We start from the raw sequence: 23168 nt of genomic DNA, 5'->3' as shown, positions 1-23168 counted from the left end.
TGGCTTAAAAATTAATTAATGACTTTGGTCATTAAAAATCTGAAAATTGTAAAAAAAATATTTCTTTTATAAAACGATCCCAATTTACGTTCATCTTATTCTCCATCATTTGCTGATTCCAAAAACATATAAATATGTTATATTTGGATTAAAAACAAGCTCTGAAAATTAAATATATAAAAATTATGATCAAAATTAAATTGTCGAAATCAATTTAAAAACACTTTCATCTTATTCCTTGTCGGTTCCTGATTCCAAAAACATATAGATATGATATGTTTGGATTAAAAACACGCTCAGAAAGTTAAAACGAAGAGAGGTACAGAAAAGCGTGCTATCCTTCTCAGCGCAACTACTACCCCGCTCTTCTTGTCAATTTCACTGCCTTTGCCGTGAGCGGTGGACTGACGATGTTACGAGTATACGGTCTTGCTGCGTTGCATTGCGTTCAGTTTCATTCTGTGAGTTCGACAGCTACTTGACTAAATGTTGTATTTTCGCCTTACGCGACTTGTTTGTGTTTTAGATTGAGAGGTACACAATAACGTGCTATTGCAGATACAGCGAGTCGCATTGAAATCACAAACTGACGACTAAAGTGTGAGAGAAAAAAAGTGGATCATACGAGTTCACGATTTCTCAGGGGTTAGATAAACCAGGAAAACTGGTGAGTGGTTTACGCGAGCTAAATAGCCGTTTAAACTAACTGTGTCATTTAATGCTATTAAATGCTATTGAAAGTGTGTTCCATAAGGTTAGAACTGCCTTTTTCATGAGAAGAGTTTAAATCGTTCTGTAAACCATGTGAGACATACTGGGGCTTTAATGGGGTATCTGACCGATTAATTACAATCACAGGACTTTTTTGTAAATGATATTAATCTTTGGTTATTGTAATGATGTGTTTCTATTGTAATGAAACGTATCTTTCCCACTAGCTTGCTTTAAACAGCGGCATTACAAACATTAGGCTAGATAAACATTCATATTTCCTTGAGCATCCGAGCTATTTTAACAACATCAAAATGACACAATGTAGAGATGTTTCCACACAAACACAAATTTTTAAAAACCGAAACAATTGACCAAGACATTTTTGCACCCACACGCACGACTTACTATAAGCCCCTTTTCTTAAATGGCATCAGAAGAGGTACAAGGGATCGAACTTTAAAAATATGCATGTTGAAGGATTTGTAAGCGCTGCATGGTTCTAAGTATTCACAATGTGCAGTGTTTAAACATAGAGATTATCATACCGTCAACAAAATGTAAAATTATGATACTTTGGTGAAATTTGCTTTCGGCCGGACGTAAACGTGCGCACGAGTGTGTGAATGTGTATGTGAGTCTTTCTCCCTCTTTCTCTCGCAAATACACATTTTTAATTATTTTAATAAGTCTGTAGTTGTTACCATAGAGGCGAAGCCTTCAAGGCTCACGTAAAAAATCAACAAACAGTAACACAAACTCAATCACTCCGTCACACATACACACACACAGTAAGCATAGGTGACACGGTGCAACCCAGCCAGCAAGACATTAGCGGCCGATAGTCGGCCGAACACCCTTCAAAAAGTCGGGCCGGTGACGTCAAAAGAGACGACGCGGGTGTTGGCCCGACTAACTTTTGCAAAGAGGCAACGAGGTGGCCGACAGGCGGCCGAACACCTGTACTATGGCGGCACGCATCCGGTCCGATGTTAATCGGCCCGATGACTTGTTGGACCTGCGGCCCGACACCTTATGCCGACATCGGGAAGATATCGATTTCAGCGGGAAGACATCGGGACGAAACCGAACAATGTGAAATCGTCTTCCCCGAATCGGCGAACTGCAGCTCGGTGATAACTGTATCTATACGACAATCCTTCACGCGATCTGGCCTAACCTTGACCCTTGACCTGGTCTACATACCACACACGACACAAACCAGTCACCTGTTTTTACCCCCCCCCCCCCAAAACCCCCCACCACCCTTTTTCTTTGGATACACACTTTAACTACATACGTGCCGACGAAATGTTGATCATTGCTTCAATACAATTAGTATTTTGGTGTTCAGTCAAATGTTAAAGTTTCTACCACAGACATACACACGCACACACACACAGACAGACAAAGTTACGATCGCATAGGCTACACTTACGTGAGCCAATCAATGTCTGTAAGTATGTATAACAGTCACATCAGGCAAAATGTAGGTATACTTGTTTTGTTCGTCGCTGTTAAAGTGAACGTTAAGACCTTCATGACTTTGGTTAACAGTACGCTTTTTGCTTTTGGCTTCAGAGACCATGACTCGCTCCAGGCAGTTTTCCATCACTTCACATACAGCACTAGCACTACTGGTCATTACATGCTGAACAAAAGCTTTCTGCTCCTGACTACCTTGATGAGAAGCTCGTCAGTGCCTCGTTTAATCGTGGGGAATGGTGGTGTGTAGATCTGACATGATAATGTTCGATGTTCTGCCGAATGCGTCGCTGACTGACTAGCTGGCTAACATTGTTAATAATAAACTGAGCAAAACAAATATTGCACCCATTTTTGTACCCCAACTGAAACATTTATTCCCCTGTCATTTCATTCAAACTGTATATGCCATAAAAGGCCTTTTACTTGTCTATATGGCACACTTTTCGGATCAAAGATTTTTGTTATAGGTATATAGGTATTACGTGACCGCCGCCGAAGTAAGGGTACCCCCCAAAATGTCAGGTACTAATTAAAAAATCGACACAAACTCAGAATAGGCTTAAACTTGGCAACTGTTACATACGATGAAAAAGACAAATCAATTATCTATTCAGAACTGATTGTTTTGTTTTGCTATATTGCATATCTCTTGTGTAATGTTATTTCTACTGATGCAGGTGTGAAGCACATGAGCAGTAGAAAAGGAGAGATGCTTGAGGGGTACCATAACAAAAAGCGCAGTATTTCCGTAATGCCTGAATGGATTGTTTCGAAACTTTCAGGATCTCAAGTCGACATTACGTACGTCCGGGTACAATTTCGCATCGTGAAATATATCTGTTGAGATAATATGCAATCTTCCGGAAAATGTTTTAAAAGGTGTCATAGGCTTAAAGCCTTACATTCCAAAATATCATGACTTTGCATGCATACAGACAAATGAGTGTTACAGAACAGATGTAGCCAAGTGCTCTTTGCTACCCTAAACACTCTAACCATCGCGTAGCGAAACAGCCTAGTACAGTACAAACGGAATCACCTACCCCGTAGCAGACGATACGATGATGCGCGCGCACCTTGCTGGCGCAAATTCTAATCAAATACCTTTCTATATATATAATCTACCTAACTTCTATCTTTCAAGGTCCCTTTTATCTTTAATATTGTCCTAATTATATTTAGGTTTGCATAGAAGTCAATGATTAGGCTAGATGGCTGCATATTATTGTGTTATTTACGATAATGCTTCGAACTGACCAAAGCGTCATTTTGATTTTGACCGGTTTCATCGTATCGTTGAGAGAAATTGATTCTCACAAACTCTTCTTTGTCTGTTCAATCATTGTTTTGTCATTTTTGTATCACTATTACATATCCCGTACCTATGTTGCATATGATTTTAGTTTGTTTATAAGGATTTGGTTGTAATAAGTAATGTTTGGTTTCTGTGCGAAGATTCAGAATTTAAGTACACATGTACTCGCGTCGGAATTTAGCTGATTCCATTTACTTTCGGACTTTGCCGCTTCGTACTAAGTCACTGTATAATTTTCCCCCATGTAACGCATATCATAATGTTTGTCTTGGGTTCTTCTTTTTATTTGTATGATTTATGAATTTGTCCATTATCCCAGTTTAGAGAGTTTTGTAATTTTCTGCACTGAAGTTGGTTCAGTGCCTTCACTAGGACCATTGTTTTTGTATCGTACTAAATAAATATAAGTATGACGAAGTAGTATTTATTGCAATGGAAAGCTAAAGGTCGTAGCTTTAATTTGATGTATTGTTTGTTAGGATTAGTTATGTGTTTGTTCGAATAACTTATAGTCTATTAGGGTAAAGTTAGTGTAAGAAACACAGATTCCGTGTTTCTGGCCGTATTCAGGCCGATTTTCATCCCCGCTGGACGGTGCTTTCGATGCAGCCCGCGCCTGGGGTATAAGTATAGACACGAACCCCGGCATAAGCATTCATTGACGCATCATGTCTTACGTGTACTCTACTTATTGCTTGGCCGTTTGTCCAGTGCGAATATTGATATAATTCACCCTTTTAAAGTATTTCTGCACAAAATGAGTTACGGGTGTACACAGTTATGCCGCTTGCCTGTTATCATACTCGCAGGGACGCCTGTACTGCGCGCGTATGAGGATGTCTCAGACGCAAGGATACTGTATGTGTACGTGCGCTGTGTGCGAGTGGATACGTGTTTGTGCGTGTGCGGGTGTGTTTGTGAGTGTCTTTGAGTGTCTGTGTGTGTATGTTCGTGTGTGTTTGCTCGTGTGGAGTGTTTGTGTGCGCGCACGCGTGTGTGTGTGTGTGGGGGGGGGGGGGTGGGTGAGGGTAGTGGGTGTGTGTGTATATGTGTGTGTGAGTGTGTGTGTGTGTGCATGCGAACGACTGGGGGTATGTGTCGTGTTTCGACGCATGTCTGTGTGCGATTCTTTTCATTGCATTCACTAATCAGATTCGACTTTGCCGTGTCAATTCACTCTCAACATGAACTGTATCCAAAGCTTTGTCAACATCGCTGTAATACAAGTATGTACAGTATTATAGTGAATGAACATACTTTTGTTTATAATTATGTCTTCACCCTTGTCATGTTCACTTCGTTTTACTTTCTCATTTTTCATGATCGGAAAGGCTACATGGACTGGGTGGCCGAGTGGTATGACGCACTTGCGCTCAGAAGCGAGAGGTTGCGAGTTCGACCCTGGGTCAGGGCGTTAGCAATTTTCTCCCCCCTTTCCTAACCTAGGTGGTGGGTTCAAGTGCTAGTCTTTCGGATGAGACGAAAAACCAATGTCCCTTCGTGCACACTACATTGGGGTGTGCACGTTAAAGATCCCACGATTGACAAAAGGGTCTTTCCTGGCAAAATGGTATAGGCATAGATACCCGTGTGACTTGGAATAATAGGTCGTGAAAAGTAGGATATGCGCCGAAATGGCTGCGATCTGCTGGCCGATGTGAATGCGTGATGTATTGTGTAAAAATAATCTCAGCATCTCAGCATAAATAAATCCTTGCGCCTCAAATATGTGCGCGATATAAATTGCAAAATAAAATAAAAATAAGTCCCTGCGCTTAGAACTGTACCCACGGAATACGCGCGATGTAAGCCTGATATTGATTGATTGACATTAACTGAACTTACACCACATCGTCCAACTCTTGTGTTCATACTTTAATACTCAAATGTACATAGCTGTGTCTAATTCAAATGCTACTTATACTTCACTCTGCTGTATAACGCATGCAATATTGTGTATTTGACGTAGAATGTCTTCACAGCCATCCGTGTGACCTATTCACTTTCTTGATATTTCTATCACCATCGTACCCATTTACTTTACTTTGTCTTGAAAACACATTTATTCGTTCTTCGTTCCTCCTCTCCAAGCAGTCAATGCAAACTTTCCTTCTTACTTGTGTTCTGTATAAAGTCATGCTCTGTTTTCCCAGAGGCTATGTGAGAGCTAGTCCCTGTCCCTTGTGCAGCCACCTTTCTCATTGTTCGGCGTGGGGTAGAGTACCACCGTTTCGGCCCTGGGTTTTAAGCATGTATCTCAGAGATGCTATTACCTAAATGCCTGTTGATTTTTTAACTTCCAGGGCTAGAGTCGGTGGTTTCTGCTCCAAGGCGGCAATTCTTTCACAGAAAGTATTATTTAACAATGTTCTTGACGTTTGTATAGCAATAGCTATGGTTGTTAGAAGAAGCAATGGTGTGAATTTAGCTATCGTATTATGGTCTCTGCACTTCGACTATAGTTACAGTCCCGACGAATCGCATCAAAATAATTCTGAAAAGGATTCAGTAATTATTAGCAACCGTGAAGTGCGCTCGATTCCTATAAGTACGCTGTGTTTTTTAGTAATACCGGTACTATTTTTTTTAGTCTCGAAATTGATGTTATGTGGGGACATTAATCCGAATCCGGGACCAGTTTCTCCGTTAGAAAATGGTAAACTTATTGTAGCACACTTAAACGCCAGAAGTCTGAGGAACAAACTTGATATTGTGGAAAGTGAAATTAGAGATTTTGACATTGTAACTTTATCTGAGACTTGATTACCTGATGGTAAGATGCAAGACCAATTTAATATTAATGGTTTCCATCCACTTGTGCGGAGAGACAGACCAGACGGAACATACGGTGGTGTGGCTATATATGTTAAAGATTACTTATGCTGTAAAGCGAGAACAGATCTTTTGATTCCTAACCTCGAAGCCACATGGATCGAAACCAAATTGAATCAAGAAACTATATTGATAGGCTCGTTTTACCGGCCACCTGGTGCCCCTGTTGCTTACTGGCAATTGATCGATTCTTCTTTTAAGCAAGTTATGGCCACCCCACATAAATTCATAATTCTTGGTGATTTTAATGACAACCCAGCAAAGCAACTGACAGACATTTTGTATCTGAATAGTTTAAAGCAACTAGTTACATGTCCCACACGGATAACTGAAGATACGTCCACCTGTATCGACCTGATTATTACCCCAAGCACTGACATTGTTGATAAAGTAGAAGTTATTCCTCCCATTTGTAGTGATCACTCCGTACCACTCGTTAATTTAAAGCATCATTCGAAGAAAAGATCACACTCAAAGAGAACGATTTTAGATTATAGCAAATTAGACGGTCAAAAGTTAATAGTTGAGTTACAGAAAATTGATTGGTCAAACAAAGTGACTTTAGAAGATATTCATACCGCAGCTTCTCTTTTTTCAGAGCAGTTGTATTCGATCGTGAAAATCTGCTTGCCTGTCAAGGAAGTCACCATTCGAGAGGGAGACCCACCCTGGATTACATCATATATTTTGAAATTAAAAGACCGTAAACGATTTATTCATACTGTTGCTGTGCATGTAGACACACCACAAGCTTGGGAACTCTTTCGTAAGATAAGGAACCAATACACAGATGATATTCGAACGCGAAAGAAACAATATTTAGAGAAACTTGACCGGTCCGTATCTGATCCAAAGAGATTTGGTCAGAAGCAGTGGTGGAAGTTAGTTAACAGGTTTATGGCAAAGAAATGCTCTAACCAAAACGAAATCCCGCCACTAACAGTTGATTGTAAAACCTATTTTGAAGACCAGGAAAAGGCTGAATTATTTAATATGTCTTTTGTTAAACAATCATAAATAAACGACACAGACGATAATGTTCCCGAGATAGACCATGTTGAGTTTTTTATCGACGATATGATCGTGACTTCCGAAGAAGTGAAAAGTGTAATAGAAAGTCTTAATACATCTAAAGCTGTCGGGCCTGATAAAGTTCATAATAAGATTCTTATTGCAAGTTTACCTATAATAGCAGAACCTCTATCTATCTTATTTACTAGATCATTAAATGAGGGTGTATTTCCAAGCATATGGAAAAAACACACATAACACCGATATTTAAAAAGGGGGATAAAGGAAACTGTTCAAATTATCGCCCCATCTCACTCTTAAGCTGCGTAGGTAAAGTTCGTGAAAAATGTGTTCAGAAACATGTGTTTGATTATTTTGTATCGAACACCATAATTACACCTTCCCAGTCTGGTTTTATTCCCGGCGACTCCACTGTGTATCAGTTAACATGCCTTTATAACGACTTGTACAAGTCACTCAACGACAGCATTACTGTCCAGGCAATCTTTTTCGACATTTCCAAAGCGTTTGACAGAGTCTGGCACAAAGGTCTCCTGAGAAAGTTATTTGCATTAGGGAATCGAGGTCAGATGTTTAATTGGTTGCAAAACTATTTAACTGATCGAACACAAGCAGTAGTGCTTAAAGGAAGTATGTCTAGTTACTTACCTGTGCAAACAGGCGTTCCACAAGTCTCCATTTTAGGACCACTCCTTTTTCTTGTTTACATAAACGACATAGTTGATATCGTTGAATCCATTATTAAACTGTTTGCCGACGATACAAGTATGTATTTAAGCCTGGAAAATTCTCAGATGCGAACAGATATTTTTAATTCAGATCTTGATAAAATCGACCAGTGGGCTAGACAGTGGAAAGTTAAATTTAATGAAAGTAAAACAAAACTTCTGAATATAAGCAGGAAAAGAAATCCAGATTACACCCTTTTAAACTTCGGTGGTACAATATTACAAGAAACCGAAAATCATAAACATCTTGGTATTATTATTCAGAATAACGGTAAGTGGGAGTTACATATTAAATCTGTTATAGCAAAATGCTGTACATTAGTAGCTTGTTTACGATCTTATAAATATAGACTAGGCAGAAACGCTTTAGAAATAATGTACAAATCCTTCATATTGCCACATTTTGATTATGCTGATGTTCTCTGGAATAACTGCCCTAAGGAGTTAGCCACTGAGCTTGAAAGTATCCATTTAGATGCAAATCGTTCATTGTTCATTGTTCGAGCAGTCCGCGGTACAAGCCATCAACAATTGTACGATGAGTCAGGCTTTATTTCATTATTAGAGAGGCGTAAACGTCATAAATTGATATTTCACAAGATCGTTCACCACAAGGTGCCAAACTACTTATTTGCGTTATTGCCACCATTAATATCAACTAATTACCCATATCACCGGCGCAGACCTCTAGATAGGAAAGTTCCATCGTTTAAAACTGAATTATACAGAAACTCATTTCTCCCATCTACAACACAACTCTGGAATTCTTTACCAGACTGTATAAAACTTAGTGACTCCCTAAGTTAATTTAAGCACTTTTTGTCAAAAAACGATTTAAGTCCGCCGTGTTATTTTTATTCTGGAGATCGCATGTCACAAACAATTCACTGTAAGCTCAGGCTATATATAAGTGATCTTAATAACGATCTAGTGAGACGACACGTTGCTACAGATGCATCTTGTGACTGCGGTCTCCTGTCCGAAACCGTAAAACACTTCCTATTTGATTGTCAAAATTATCGCGAAGCACGTCAAGAAACCATACATACCCTCCCTAATCACATCATTCACCTCCCCCACCTTTTAAACGGAGACAAACAGTATTCTCTAGATTTAAACAGGAATTTTTTTTCTCCAAAGTACACTCGTTCCTTGAACGTTCAGGCCGCTTTGGGCAATCCAGAATCAATGCTCCACAAGCCGGACAGCAACTTTAATTTCTGCACATTTCCTACCCATCCCTCTTCTTTTATTCCTCGTCTTCCTTCCTTTTACTATTTTTCTTTATAATCATAATGCAACGTTTATTACGTTATTAATAGATTTGGTTTATTGAGACGAATTGTTCAGCCGTTACCTCCTTACGTTGTACTGTCATGCCGGAACACCACTTAAGCTTCTAGCTTGTTGCTGTTACCTGCGTATTTTGTATACATGTCATGATAGTAACCTTTGTTAAAATAAACTTATGTTTAAAGCATAGGCATTCATTCGCTCATAGCAGCTGAACACCTCACTACATTTGCTTCTCTGTCTACAGGTTTTGCCTTCGGCCTCTACGTTTGCTTGCATTGTTTTCTTGTACAACGAATAAAAAGTTGAAACAAGACGCTTGGACTTGGGCTTCGTACTTACAACCTTACACTCCTCCACTACACAAATACTGCCAAAGTTTCATTTTATTACAATCACTAGTTTACGTTTGTTTGTCCTGTAAACACGATCACATGTTTGTGGATGATTACTGTGCTTACAGCGATGTCCATTCATCTGTGACCGCAGCATGTTTTCAGAGGCACTCAGCGTTAACCGCCCTCAATAGCAATCAGCCTGAACGCTCCATTTTTTCCTCATGTGTTTACATGGCTAGCTAATGTCCGTCAGTGGTCATACTCGAATAAAACTGTGGCAGTTCTGCTAACAACCAATTGTCTGTATGCGTGCAATGCCATACATTTTTGGGATGTAAATTCACAAACCTGTGACGGGTTTAAAAACATTTTCTGGAAGAGTGCATAACATCTGAGTGCAAACCAGTAGTGATGCACAATTTTACCCAGGGTAAATCTCTTATGTAGACATAAAATCCTGAAAGTTTCTAAGCAATCCATTCAGGCATTGCTGAAATACAGCGCTTTTTGTCAAGGTTCACCTCAAAATGGACGCAAAAACTTCTCGTTTTCTACTGCTCATGCGCTCAACCCATGCATCAGTAGAAATGACATTTCACAAGAGATACGCAAGATAGCAAAACGAAACAACCTGTTCTGAATAGATAATTGCTTTGGCTTTCTCCTCATATGCTAAGGTTGCCAAGTTAAGCCTATTCTGAATTTTTTTTAATCGATTTTTTATTTGGTATCTGACGGTTTTGTCAGGTCGATTTTGAAGGTACTCTTACTTCGGCGGCGGTCACGTGATACCTATAACAGAAATAGTTGATACGAAAAGTGTGTCATATAGCCAAGTAATGGGGCCTTTGATGGCAATAATATTAAGTTTGAATGAAATGACACGAGAATACATGTTTTAGTTGGGGTACGAAAATGGGTGCAATAATTATTTTGCTAAGTTTAGTAATAAACGTTTCTTCTCTGGATAGAGTTGAAAAGAGGAGCCCCTTCCTATGAGGACTTCCTGTGACAACAATTCAGCCCAACCATGTGGAGTTTTACCCCGAGTATTGAACAGATGTACGTCAGCCTACACTTTATCCAGTATGGTATGTACTATGTCAGTGCGACCAAACTTGTTTGCCAGGTCAAGCGCTGTCATGCCGTCAGCGTTACGGATGTCCAAATCAACATTTTTTCGTGATTCACGGAGAAGACGCGTTGCATACGTGTCAGTGTGATATACTGCAAAATGAAGAGGTGTGTTGCCTTGGTTATCTTCAACATTTACATTCACAAGTTTATCTGCAAGAAGCTTCTTCATGATATTTTGAAGGTTGAAGATAATTGCCAAGTGGAGGGCTGTGTAACCTTCCCCATTCTTTAAATTCACATTTACTTTTCCGTGTTGAAGGAGAGTGCCTACAATTTGTTCATGTTCTCTTCTTTTACCAACAGCCGCAAGATGCAATGCTGCATAACCGTCATGATCTGTAATGTTAATAATATCAGCATTCACTGTGAGCAGCAACTGGACAACTTTAATACTTCCACTGCGACATGCTTCATGAAGTGCAGTGTAACCATACTCATCTTGGATGGCGATGTCAGTGTCTTGATCTTGGTGAAGCAGTAGACTCACAATTTCTGCGTTGCCAGCCTTGCATGCTTCATGAAGTGCAGTGCAACCCTGCTCATCTTGTATGGCGATGTCTGTGACTTGATCTTTTTCAAGCAGTAGACTCACGACCTTTGCATTGCCAGCCTTACATGCTTCATGAAGCGCAGTCCGATCATAGACATCCTGATGATTTACACAATCGTCCTGTGATTTATTTAGAAGGAGACGCACAGCTTCTTCCTTGCCGGTCATGCAAGCTGTATGAAGGGCAGTCCGTCCACTGTCATCCTGACTTCTGACGTCAATGTAGTGAGTTTGAGTTAGAAGCAGATGGACAATATCAGCGTTGCCCGTTGAGCATGCCTCGTGGAGAGCAGTCCTACCAGCCCAATCTTCCTCATTCACGAGAGAACTGTCCTTTTCTAGGAGCAGAAAAACAGCCTGTTTCCGAGCATGTTTGCACGCCAAGATCAGAGGCGTGCAGCCAGAAGAATCCTTTACGTGGCACGAAGCATCTTGGTCAAGTAACAGTTGCACCGTGTCATTTCTGTCTTGTTGGATCGCTAAATGAATAGCTGTCAATCCACTGGTGTTGGTTTTGTTTAACTCAGCACCGTGCTGAATCAGTACTCTGGCGATCTCTGGATGACCTGCAGCAGCTGCATCATGAAGAGGTGTATTTCCTGAAGAATCGGCAGTATTAACAAACTTTTCAACGTCTTTTTTCGAGCTAGTATCAACGCTGCGCTGTATCAATAATGTTACTATTTCCTTTTGACCTGCTCCACATGCTAAGTGAAGAGGTGTCTTCCCTTCACCGTTCTTGGCCATAATGTCAGCACCTTGTAGAGCCTCTGTCATGTCTGAGTCACCTGTCGCACAAGCTTGATGAAGAAGTGTGTTTTTGTCTGAGGTTTGGGCATTAACGTCAAACCCAAGACTGATGAGAAGATAGGCAATCTGTTTGTGTCCGTAACTGTAAGCCATACAATGTAGACTGTTCTCATCTTGTTTTGCATCATAGAGACTGACATGATGACAAAGTGAAATCTTCACTTCTTCCAAGGCACCTCTAGCACAGGCATTGTAGAAGTTGGAACGTAAATCATCTCTATATTCTTCAATTCGTCTGTGGGGCATTTGGTATGGCGTTGTGCCGTATTTGTTTGTCTTTGTCAAGGAAGCTCCACTCTTCACGGCCAGTGTTATGGCCTCCAGGTTTCCCTTGTCGGCAGCGATGTGAAGCAGCGTGTTGCCGTCACGGTCTGTCTCGTCCACCTCCCTGTCAGCCAGCAGTCTCAGCGTCAGGTACCAGTGTTGGCTGGGCAGCTCCACACTGACCGCGTCCTCTGTAACGGTCACTGACAGCAGTGAGTCTGGGATCGGCAGGGAGAGGTCGTCAAGGTAACATACAGCACCTGATTCAAAGTGGGTTTTCAGCTTTGTGATCCTCTCTTCTGATAAAATATGTCTTGGCAATGGCAATGCCAACTTCAAACTTTGTGATGCTTCAAGCTTTGGCTTAAGGTTTGTCAGTCTTTTTAGGAAACTCTTTGCCTGAAATTTCTCGTCACTGTCTATAGAAAACAAGATTGCTGCTATCGCTGCAGACAGCATACTTTCTGGCAAATCTTCAGGTTTAGTGACTGTGTCCTCCATGATCTGGAGACACCAGTGTGTAAGTTTTGGGGATGAAACAGCAACCGACCAATACAACAGTGGAAGACCATACTCCATGTCCCCGACATGTAAAACTCTGGTATGCTCCTCTTTGCAGAAGTCAGTGAAACTGACCAGAAATTCTTGGTCTACAAGCAACTGGTACTTACACAACTGCGGATGCTGGCCATCAATGATCATGTTAAATATTCTTTGCTTTTTCAGCTGGAGTTCTGTGGCAGTAGTCTCGAGCTGCAGTCTGTCCATCTCTCGACCTGTGAGGAACAGCAACAGTAAACTTCTTATCTACACTGGATAGTGAAAACACTGGGGCTAGTTGGTGGTTGTAAGAACAGGGAAAAGTACACTCATGTTGCTTATATGTATGGAGCACACTATAATCTCTTTGAAGTAGTTACACAGAACTTTAAATTATATGCATAACAGAGCACGACGACACTCAAATGCATAAGAGCAGAAACAAGGGAAAACAACCATGACTGGTCTGTTGTGAAAGGGGACTGCTACTAGTCTGTTGTTTGTTGTTTTATAATTCATTTTTAATTATATAATTATTTATCTTGTAATAATTTATGTTCAATTTCTTATTTAACTTAATCGTGTATAACTATTTTCGGCGTATACTGAATTTATAGTTTTGAGTTTTCTCATGTTATGTTCTTTTATGTTGTGAAATATACCATACAGAAATCTTTCAGTTGAGATAAAAGGTTCCATGTCGATGTCCATATATCTGTGTCTTTACTTTAAAGCGTTAAGCTGTGAAGTATAGACCAACAAGATTTCTGGACTGAGGCTTACCCTGACTGCTAGTGCGGCTGCTTTTGTTGTCTGTCAGTTGAAGCAAAACATCAAAGTCCATCTTAGTGCGACTAATCAGCCCCCTGCAGCAAATAAGTAACAAATCAAAACCCTGGGAAGATACCACCATCATTTAAAGAAGAGAGTACCCATAGGAATTGAAAATTGCAAAATGACAATTAGTTGAAGGGACAACCAGTCAATATAATGTTGACCAACTTCTTGTACCCGCACACATGCAAGTATCAAATTCAGAATCATTTTATCCACCCCCACCCCCCACCCCCAAAAAGAGGTGTTTTTGACATTGCAAAAAAAATATGTTCTGTGTTTCTGGGACCCGACAATCATTGTTGCAACCATCCCTTACGTTTTGTGTTTGTGGTTTTGTTTGATCTTATAAAACAGATACATTTTATAAATTAAAAAAATTACATAAAATTACACCACAAATAGCACCCGGTCCTAAAAAAAACCATTTTGTAGTATCCAAGACTATGGAAACCACGCAGTTTTTCTCTGTTGGGTTGAAGTATTCACCAGAAAAATAATCAAAGTAGACATGTTAATCATCAGCACTGTTACTTACTGTAGGCAATCGCGAACACTGTCTGATGTGTACTCGACCTTCACTTCGCCAGAGAAACTTATTCGTTTGGCAGCTTCCAGAGCAATGATGAGATTGTCCTTCCTCAAGGACACAGTTTGGGGGGATCCATCACCCTTGTGTAAACTTTCTATCAGTCGAGACACTCTATCTGTCCAATCTTTGTCCATCAGAAGCATCCACATCTACAGAACGCACACATGTATCATGATTAGTTGACTATTTTGAAGACTATTTGTAACACAAAGTAAAGATACTGGAATTCTGGCATCTAGCTGCACGGAGGCCCTAGGCTTTCAGTAATGCCTCATGCATCTATCCATTTAAAATAAAACCCAAGTTACAATGTACATTGACGTTTTTGCAAGAGTGAAAAACGGTGAGTTTTTAAAGAATCATTGTCCAGGCAGGACAGCGTATGGTCCCGAACGTCATCTAATTACGTCAAAAGCCTATTGGGAAGTATTAGTCTCGCCGAGAGAGAGAGAGAGAGAGAGAGAGAGAGAGAGAGAGAGAGAGAGAGAGATATTTTTCTATCTTAGGTAGTTTCAAGCCATTGTTTTTGATTATGTAAGAACATTTTTTGGCATGCAGCAAAGAGCCCTGAGCCCCAGAACGTGATCACAAAACACGTGATTTACGTTTTGGCTGGAATGCGAACTGACAAACCGCATAGTTTTGTTGGCTGGCAACACTAAAGGTATGTGTATTCATTTGTGGGATTGTTGTGTAAATGTTTTGACTGCTTCTATTCTTATCTGCAACAAAAACACAAATCGTTGCTTCAACATTGCTCTGTGCGGCACTGCATAGATCTTTAATGCATCCGATCTTTATGCCAACAGTTACTGCGCATTATCACTCCCAATACATGTTACGAACATCGTCCTAGAAATAAATTAAATAAATGAATAGATAAAATACACACGAAAAAGTTGCATAAAGCTTTATCAAAATATTTAATAAAATTATCGTCCTATAAAATTGAAAGTGAAAACTTTGAATCTTCAATCACAGAGACCAGTACGTATTTGGCTGACCAAAACCTTCCTACCATGACAGAACTGATTTTCTTGATTTCGGAGCAACTTTTCAGTTCAAGCACAGTATAATGTGTATCCTTTTTGGATTCAGGAAAAAGGATACAGTGCGATCTTTTTGAATATGTTATTGCAATTTCAAATTCACAAAGAATGTCTACTAACAACTTCTTTTTCCTATTTATATTTTTAGCTTCAACGCTTAAATCATAGTCTAGAGAGGGTCAAATATTGTTAAAAAAACCATTGAATGAATTTGATTGAAAGATGTAGACGACAGTTTAAAAAATAAAACTGTGGGAACATTATCTGGAACAATTAATTTGTTAGATTTCATAAAAATCTGTGTCGGTTTCTGGGAACTAGTGTTAACACACACACACACACACATTAACACACACACACACACACACACACACACACATTAACACACACACACACATACACACACACCTCGCTCTGAAGTCCCAGCCTACTTGATTGATTCCGTCAAAGATTGACTACATTTAAAATGAAACATCACCCGCATACACAAATGAAGAGGTCACAGTTCTGCATTTACAACTGCAAGTCGGTTCCACAGACTGGCTACATATTCAAACATACATTCTTTAGATTTAAAACTTGATATACACGCACAGAGGTTACCTTTTCAGTCTTTTTCTTGGGTTCCAGAAGGCATGGAATAAATGTCGATCCAACAAGAGCTGTTGTTGCTTCCTTTAATTTGGAGAATGTAAATTCGCTTAACAGCAGGGGGCTCCTGAAGTATCTCTCCACCACATCCATTTCTGTCTTAACCTTCTTTTCTAAATCAGCAAATGACTGCAGTTCATCATAGGTCATGCAGCATGGCAACACCAGAAAATCCAGATGACAAAACCCAAGCAGACTCCAATGCAGCAAGCGTGCTGTCTCCCTTGTGTAGTCCTCGACATCTGCAGAGTATTCCCCCTTGCCATAAAGAGACAGAAGTAGCGGTGGTCGTTCAGCGCAGATCACAAATGCTTGCATAAAGTTGGGGAGGGGTGGAGGCGACGTTGTCATGGGAATATTGAGATCCCATGGTAATGTGTTGGAAGCCCAAACACGAATTGGCTTGCCTTCAGCATAATGTTCAAAGACTTCCTTTTGGTACACTAAATGTTCCTTTTGAAGCTGATTCACAGGACTGTCGTTGATAGAGTCTGCACAATGAATAAAGCAGTTCAAGCAATGCTTTAATCTCCCCCCCCCTTTTTTTTTTTTAGCTTATTACTAGCATTTCAGTGCTCTTACAAAACTGTATGTCATATGCATGCATTTCGTCCATGGCAGGAGTTCGATGTACACTGATGTTGTGTTTAATAAATGTTGTGTTTAATGAATGTTGTGTTTGCTTGCTTGTAGTTTCATGTTTATCTTTAAGTTATCTGTTTGCAGGTATTCTTTGTTTCTAGTTTATCTAATATTGTAAAAAAAATATATATTGTTTTTAATTGGTTGGTTCCTTTTATGGCTAGCATGCTGTTGTCTCCCTTTGACCAGTTCATTGTATGTACGGTACCTATGTACTATCGGGGTTCTATGTTTGCATCAGTCATGCGCACTGAGACTTCCGTAGAGTAAGCCTGCAATGTGGTCACCGAATAAATGACAGTTGCACCTCACCCTTTTTGTGTCCGTTGGTTTGTCCATAGAACAACCCCAAGACATTACAGTTCCGTGAAAAATTACACTTACCTAATCATTTCGTTGTCTTGAAATAGTATCTCATTTCCAACCAAATAACTACCATGTCAAGGGATCAGCTCGTTACTCCCCCTTAGGGTTAGGGTTAGGTTTAGTAACAAGCCGGGGGAGTAACGAGCCGGGGGAGTAACGATACGGGGGAGTAACGAGATGCTCCCCCATGACAACACGTTGATTATTAAATCAATTTGTTAGTAAACTGATTATTTGATTATTTAATCTCTCGATAAATTAACAATTTGTCTGTTTGTATGTTTGTTTGTTTGTTTGTTTGTGTGTTTAAGCGTTTTTCATTTATGTATCTATTCATGACTTTATTTTGTTTAGATTCATCAGACAAGTATGACATTCAAAATAAGCTAAGCTGGTCCTCAGAGAAAGCAAAAGAAGGTATTGAAGTTCAGCAACTCATTATAAATTTTAGAAGGCAATGAGAACTTTTAAAAGATAGCAGCTTCAGTCGTGACCTGAATTATCACGTGTTTACAAGAAGGCCCATTTACTCTTCAAATGGACATGTAGTCTAAATCGGAAAAAAAACCATTTGTCATATAGCTGCTTCCTTGTACATATAACCATGTATTGTTTTGTCTATTATAAAACGTTCAATTGATAACATTTCTTATTGTTTCATTTTATAGTGGGACGTAAGTAATCTATTTTTTTTAATTATTTTTTATAGCTGCATAATTAACCCATAAGCGTACCTTCGAGTTTTCCAGTTGCTGTGACTGATTCTCCGTGGTAGGAGTACATAGGGTAGTTACAGAAGGGAGAAGCTCCAACGAGGGTTGTAATTCTAACCAGCTCCTTGGAACTTTCTGTAGATACAGCAAACTCGGGTTACTCAAAAAGATTATACACCACAGGAACTTACGCATCCAAGCATTTCAGATGTCCTTTTCCTTGCACAAACGTACAACAAGTCACACAGTGTGTCAGCAAAACTGACTTGTTTTCAAAATAATGCACGTGTGCTTGTTTCCACACACAAGGACTGGGTGGCCGAGTGGTAACGCACTTGCGCTCGGAAGCGAGAGGTTGCGAGTTCGACCCTGGTTCAGGGCGTTAGCAATTTTCTCCCCCCTTTCCTAACCTAGGTGGTGGGTTCAAGTGCTAGTCTTTCGGATGAGACAAAAAACCGAGGTCCCTTCCTGTACACTACATTGGGGTGTGCACGTTAAAGATCCCACGATTGACAAAAGGGTCTTTCCTGGCAAAGTTGTATGGGCATAGATAAAAAAAAATGTCCACCAAAATACCCGTGTGACTTGGAATAATAGGCCGTGAAAAGTAGGATATGCGCCGAAATGGCTGCGATCTGCTGGCCGATGTGAATGCGTGATGTATTGTGTAAAAAAAATTCCATCTCACACGGCACAAATAAATCCCTGCGCCTTCAATATGTGCGCGATATAAATTGCATAACAATTAAAAAAATAAATCCCTGCGCTTATAGAACTGTACCCACGGAATACGCGCGATATAAGCCTCATATTGATTGATTGATTGACAATAGTTCTGCCACATGTTTAAGTCGGATACGACGTCATCAAAGATATTCATACAGACATGATGACAGAATAATGTATGGGAATACAACCTGGATGAATTCACACATAAATGTTCATGAACATTTTTTCAGTGGTTTGTTGGGCCCGGAAAACACACACACACACACACACACACACACACACACACACACACACACACACACACATACACTGTGACACACCAGCAATTTCTCCATGTGAGATACTAAAGTTTGATTTGATTTGATTTGATCAACTCCCTCGCGGTTCCCATTCTACCGGAATAAATTTAGTTAAACAAATGACATCCACATTCGCTAAGTAGATTTCGAACATTCTAAACCAAGTCATGCATAATGAAAACATTTACACCTACAACATTAGTGAAACGATATATCAATGGAATGCTAGCAGAGGGATTGTACCTGCAATTTAGCAATCCAATATTCTTTGTGACTGAGACAGTGACAAAAGGTCAGGTGTCATGTCTACTGTCCCGAATGACACACGATTGCTGACATTTCACCATTGTCAACAGAATAAACAAATAAGAAATAGGTAGAAAATGAATGTGAAAACTGACTTTAATTGTTGATCAGTATTTTCTATACCACTAACAAATAATCTACTTGCACATAGCTGTTTGGCAAATGTATGTTGCATGGGACACACTGACATGAAAGTGGAAGATGTTTTTCCCTCTAGAGAAACTACATATCAAGTTACACTTTTTGTGCTCTTCCATTCCAGTTGGCAATCAATTGTTAACGCATGTTATTAGAAAAAATAGAACGAAAACAGATTAGATAGAATGAAAAATGTACTGGTGATGTCATTTGGGACATACTGACATGAAAACGTCACCTTTTGGCATTGTCTCGACTACATATAACATTTGTTTCACGTTCTAACACAGCGGACACATGCAGTACAAGCAAACTGTACCTTAATCACAATAACATAATCCCATTACAAAAATCAGAGAGAGAGAGAGAGAGCACAAAACTATGAATACGCTGTCAGTCTTCAATGAAGGCGAAAACATCTCCCGATTTAGTCACGTGTGAGCTTCTTCGTCATTGAATGAATATATGGCATGTAACGTTTTTCTCAAGGGGGTATCTTGGGAGGAAGTCCAAAGTGACAGACTCAACTGATCTGCTCAATGTCTGCTATTCGACAAAGTTAGTTCATAAAAATGTGGATACCTTATGTTAGAAAATATTTACCGGGACTGTTACCCAGACACACATATCAGCAAAGGAACAAAAATCCCACTACGATCGTCAAATCAATTATAGCATTTAACGCACTACCAGAGATGTCGATCTTTCCAGCTTACAGAGCAAGATCTCACACTTTTGCACACGACGAAGATGAACATAAGCGGACTTGGGATCCATGTTGCTCAACAATACAGATACTATACTTGTTATGATAGTGATGGGACAGCTGAATGATGGATATGTAGCTTTAACAACTGCAAAACATACATCACGTAGTTCTCAACTCACCCCTTTGTGGACTGTCGCGTTCCATCATTACATGCTGGCTACTAGTCTCTGGTATCTCAAAGCTACAAATACGTGTGAGTCGAGTGCGTTGTTGCGTTCTGCGCATGTGCAGTTCTGCGGGAGTGTTTATGAACCCGATACGCAAAACCTGACCGTGACCTTTCAAGTAAATTTTCCACTGCAAATATGAAGAAGTCACGGAGACAAACTTCATTCGAAAAGCTTTGTCAGTTACCTGTGAGACATAAGCATTATAGGCTGCAGAACGTTTAAGTGACGCCATTGTTCATAGTCCATACATTTAGGCTGGGGGAGAGACGGTGGTAATGATATCCGTTATCTAAATTTAGTTTCGTGTGTGATGTCATCGGTTTCTGTTGAAGTAACATGACAAGGTCAGAGTTCATTGCCTTTCAGTCGCGAGAGCTTTACCGTTGGCCCCAAGGTTGCGAGAGGAAATGGACTGCATGCAGTAAGTTACTTTACTTTATAGTTTCTTCGTTGTGCTCAGTGACCATAAAAGTTAAGCATGTCTTGTGAGTGTACTGACTGAGATGTGATCACGAAGTTAAACGTGCTGAAACTTACTTCCTGAAGGCAGGCCCTTTTGCCCTGCTTCTCGCTGGTAATGGTGTTTACTTTACTCATATGTTCCATTGTAACAGTCTTGATATGTATATTTATTATGGCCAGAGGTTTCAGTCTATCTGTTTGTCCGTCTATGGTTAGTTTTTGTTAGTTTTTTGTTTGTTTTTACAATAAGTCAACTTAGGAATCCAGACTATGATGGTGGTGATGTGTGTGTGTGTGTATGTGTGTGTCTGTGTGTGTGTCTGTGTGTATGTGTGTGTGTGTGTGTGTGCGTGCGTGTGTACGTTTGTGTGTTTAGGCGATTCCGAAGAAAAAAAAACAGTAGACAAATCTTCTTTTCAAACTTTACATACAAATTCTTCCTTTTTAAAAAAAAAATATTTTGCTAGTAAGCTTAAACATTAATAATTAATTTGTTCAAAAAAGTTGTCATTAAAATCAAATGTATGTAAGGACAGATTTACAAATGATTGTGTGTTATCCCCTATCATTTCCTTCATAGAAAAATATATATAATAATTATGTTGTTTACTCTGAAAATGTACTCTGAAAAAAGAAAATCAATTTATGCAAATTAGGTCTTTTGTTTGCATTCTTCGGTTTAGGAGTTTCGGCATATTTAGTTAGGTTTTGACTAAATGTTATCAAATAGACTTGGAATCGAGACGACGTTTGTGGCATGTGTGTGTGTGATGCCCGGAAAACTAGTGGACAAAATATACACGGACAGTTTTGTACTTAACAACAAAAGATAGTACACACTTTTCAAACTTGTGTCACAGGCAAAATATGAAACGCAACGGATTCTTGCTTTGAACACAGTTCACAGAGGACATTTTACTTTGGAGTGCACGTGAGTGAAGGACGGCACGTTCTGCACATGCATGTTGCGATTTGTCGGCCTTTCAACCTCCGACACCCAAGAAGAAGTGTTCAAATATACTTGTGATACTTGACAATGATTGGGAAATCGAAAAAGGCAACAACATCCAATAAATCTGATATACGTTACGTGACGTGACAAGAGAGTACAGGTTCATGTCTTTATCCAAGGAATTTGGTGCAAAGAATTTACATTTTCGGAGGTGCAAAGAAGTGCAAGAGTTTAGCTGTTTGGGGAAGATTTTTCAGAGGCACTTGTCTAAACGACGTGAAATTCGGTATGCAATTTAAATACTAATAATCATGCTTTTAACATAAAATATCATGAGAATCTAACGGTTGTGTGGTCATTTACAGAACACACAAAAAGTGTGTCCACTCCTTACAGCAATAGTTGTCCATGCTCAATGAAACAATAGACAGCACCCTTAAACGGTTAGGCCTACTTGACATTTTCAATTTACATTACGTTTAGGACAGTTCTTATTGTACCCAAAATTGGAATTGAAAAACTGATGGAGTATGCAAAAGTTTCCTTACTTCGTCTCGTCATTTTAATTTCGATGCATTGATACAGATAGCTTACTTGAGCACTTCAGTGAATTCAGTTGCAACGCACCATAAAAGCGGAGTCATAACGCGCATATTATTTATTACGCGTCTTGATGAAATTCATAGTCTCATTGATATTTGGGTTGTTGTCATTGTTGAGCATATGGAGTGTTTGGAGTGTTTCTATTTTCTATGAATTCAGAGACTGACCAAGAAAGCTGTGAACATTTTCAGACTTTTGATTTTGACCCCTAGCTTGTTCTAATATCTCCCAGATCAACCCACAATGACTTATCATTCTGAATCATACACACTCTGAAGGCAAAAAACCTTAATGTTTTTGGTGATAAGCTTAGTTTTGTTAATAATTCATTAATATTAATTTGGCAGCAAGAAAACCATGTTGTGTACTATCTTTTGCTGGAGGGCATCACATAAAACCTTAAAATCGAAGTTCTTGCAGATGATATTGCCTTTTTTGTTCCCCTCGAAATATCTTTGATAGCGTCATATCTGGGTTTTTTTTATAAACGTCGAGGCCGCACTGTCAGGCCCTCATTTTCAAACAAATTGATTGACATTTTGGTCTTACATTCTTTGGCTCAGTCCGGACTATGGATTGCATTTCAGCTTGGAAGCCTAAAAACTATTCCATTCGTTTGTTCATTAAAATGTGGATGAAAAGCAATTCTTTGCATTAAAATTCATAATTAATTGCATTTTGTGTTCTTTATTATCTCCTCATTAAAACATATAAATCTATGTTGTGTTTGGATTAAAATCAAGCTCAAAACTCAAGAAAATGAGTCGCATGCAATTTAGGTTCATTGGGTTTGTGTTTCTGAAACAATTAAAAATTTATCTCACGAGGGTGCTGGTAAGAGCTCCTTCACACTAA

At 39.5% G+C, this 23168-nt stretch overlaps 2 protein-coding genes and 1 long non-coding RNA gene across 3 annotated transcripts in view; 2 read left to right on the top strand and 1 right to left on the bottom strand.

Annotated features, from left to right (window-relative positions):
* LOC138948276 (uncharacterized) overlaps positions 1-23168 on the top strand; it is a 289660-nt gene that overhangs the window by 145636 nt on the left and 120856 nt on the right. The window lies entirely within an intron of this gene.
* Positions 10810-20902, bottom strand: LOC138948243 (ankyrin-3-like). The gene is made up of 7 exons (XM_070319761.1): positions 20834-20902; positions 20246-20423; positions 17907-18020; positions 16117-16655; positions 14411-14613; positions 13822-13904; positions 10810-13274 (listed from the first exon to the last, which is right to left on the bottom strand). The coding sequence occupies exons 1-7, from the start codon at positions 20900-20902 to the stop codon at positions 10810-10812; spliced, it is 3651 nt and encodes a 1216-aa protein (XP_070175862.1).
* Positions 20444-23168, top strand: part of LOC138948256 (uncharacterized) — a 30185-nt gene continuing 27460 nt past the window's right edge. The window contains exon 1 of the mRNA XM_070319774.1: positions 20444-20717. The gene's annotated coding sequence lies outside the window, so the exon portion shown is untranslated. The remainder of the gene's footprint in view (positions 20718-23168) is intronic.

The sequence above is a fragment of the Littorina saxatilis genome, linkage group LG15, assembly GCF_037325665.1.
Source record: "Littorina saxatilis isolate snail1 linkage group LG15, US_GU_Lsax_2.0, whole genome shotgun sequence".
NCBI lineage: Eukaryota > Metazoa > Mollusca > Gastropoda > Littorinimorpha > Littorinidae > Littorina > Littorina saxatilis.
The sequence above is the reverse complement of the archived record's forward strand: the minus strand, read 5'-3'. Positions and strand labels throughout refer to the sequence as shown.

Bases quoted from the DNA above. Each gene is read 5' to 3' on its own strand.
- LOC138948243 (XM_070319761.1), bottom strand. From the start codon at position 20,902: ATGGAACATATGAGTAAAGTAAACACCATTACCAGCGAGAAGCAGGGC. The intron at 16,656-17,906 runs GTACGCTTATGG...TTCATTGTGCAG, and splicing joins AGCAACTGGAAAACTCGAAG to ACTCTATCAACGACAGTCCT. The intron at 13,905-14,410 runs GTAAGTAACAGT...TATTTGCTGCAG, and splicing joins AGTGTTCGCGATTGCCTACA to GGGGCTGATTAGTCGCACTA.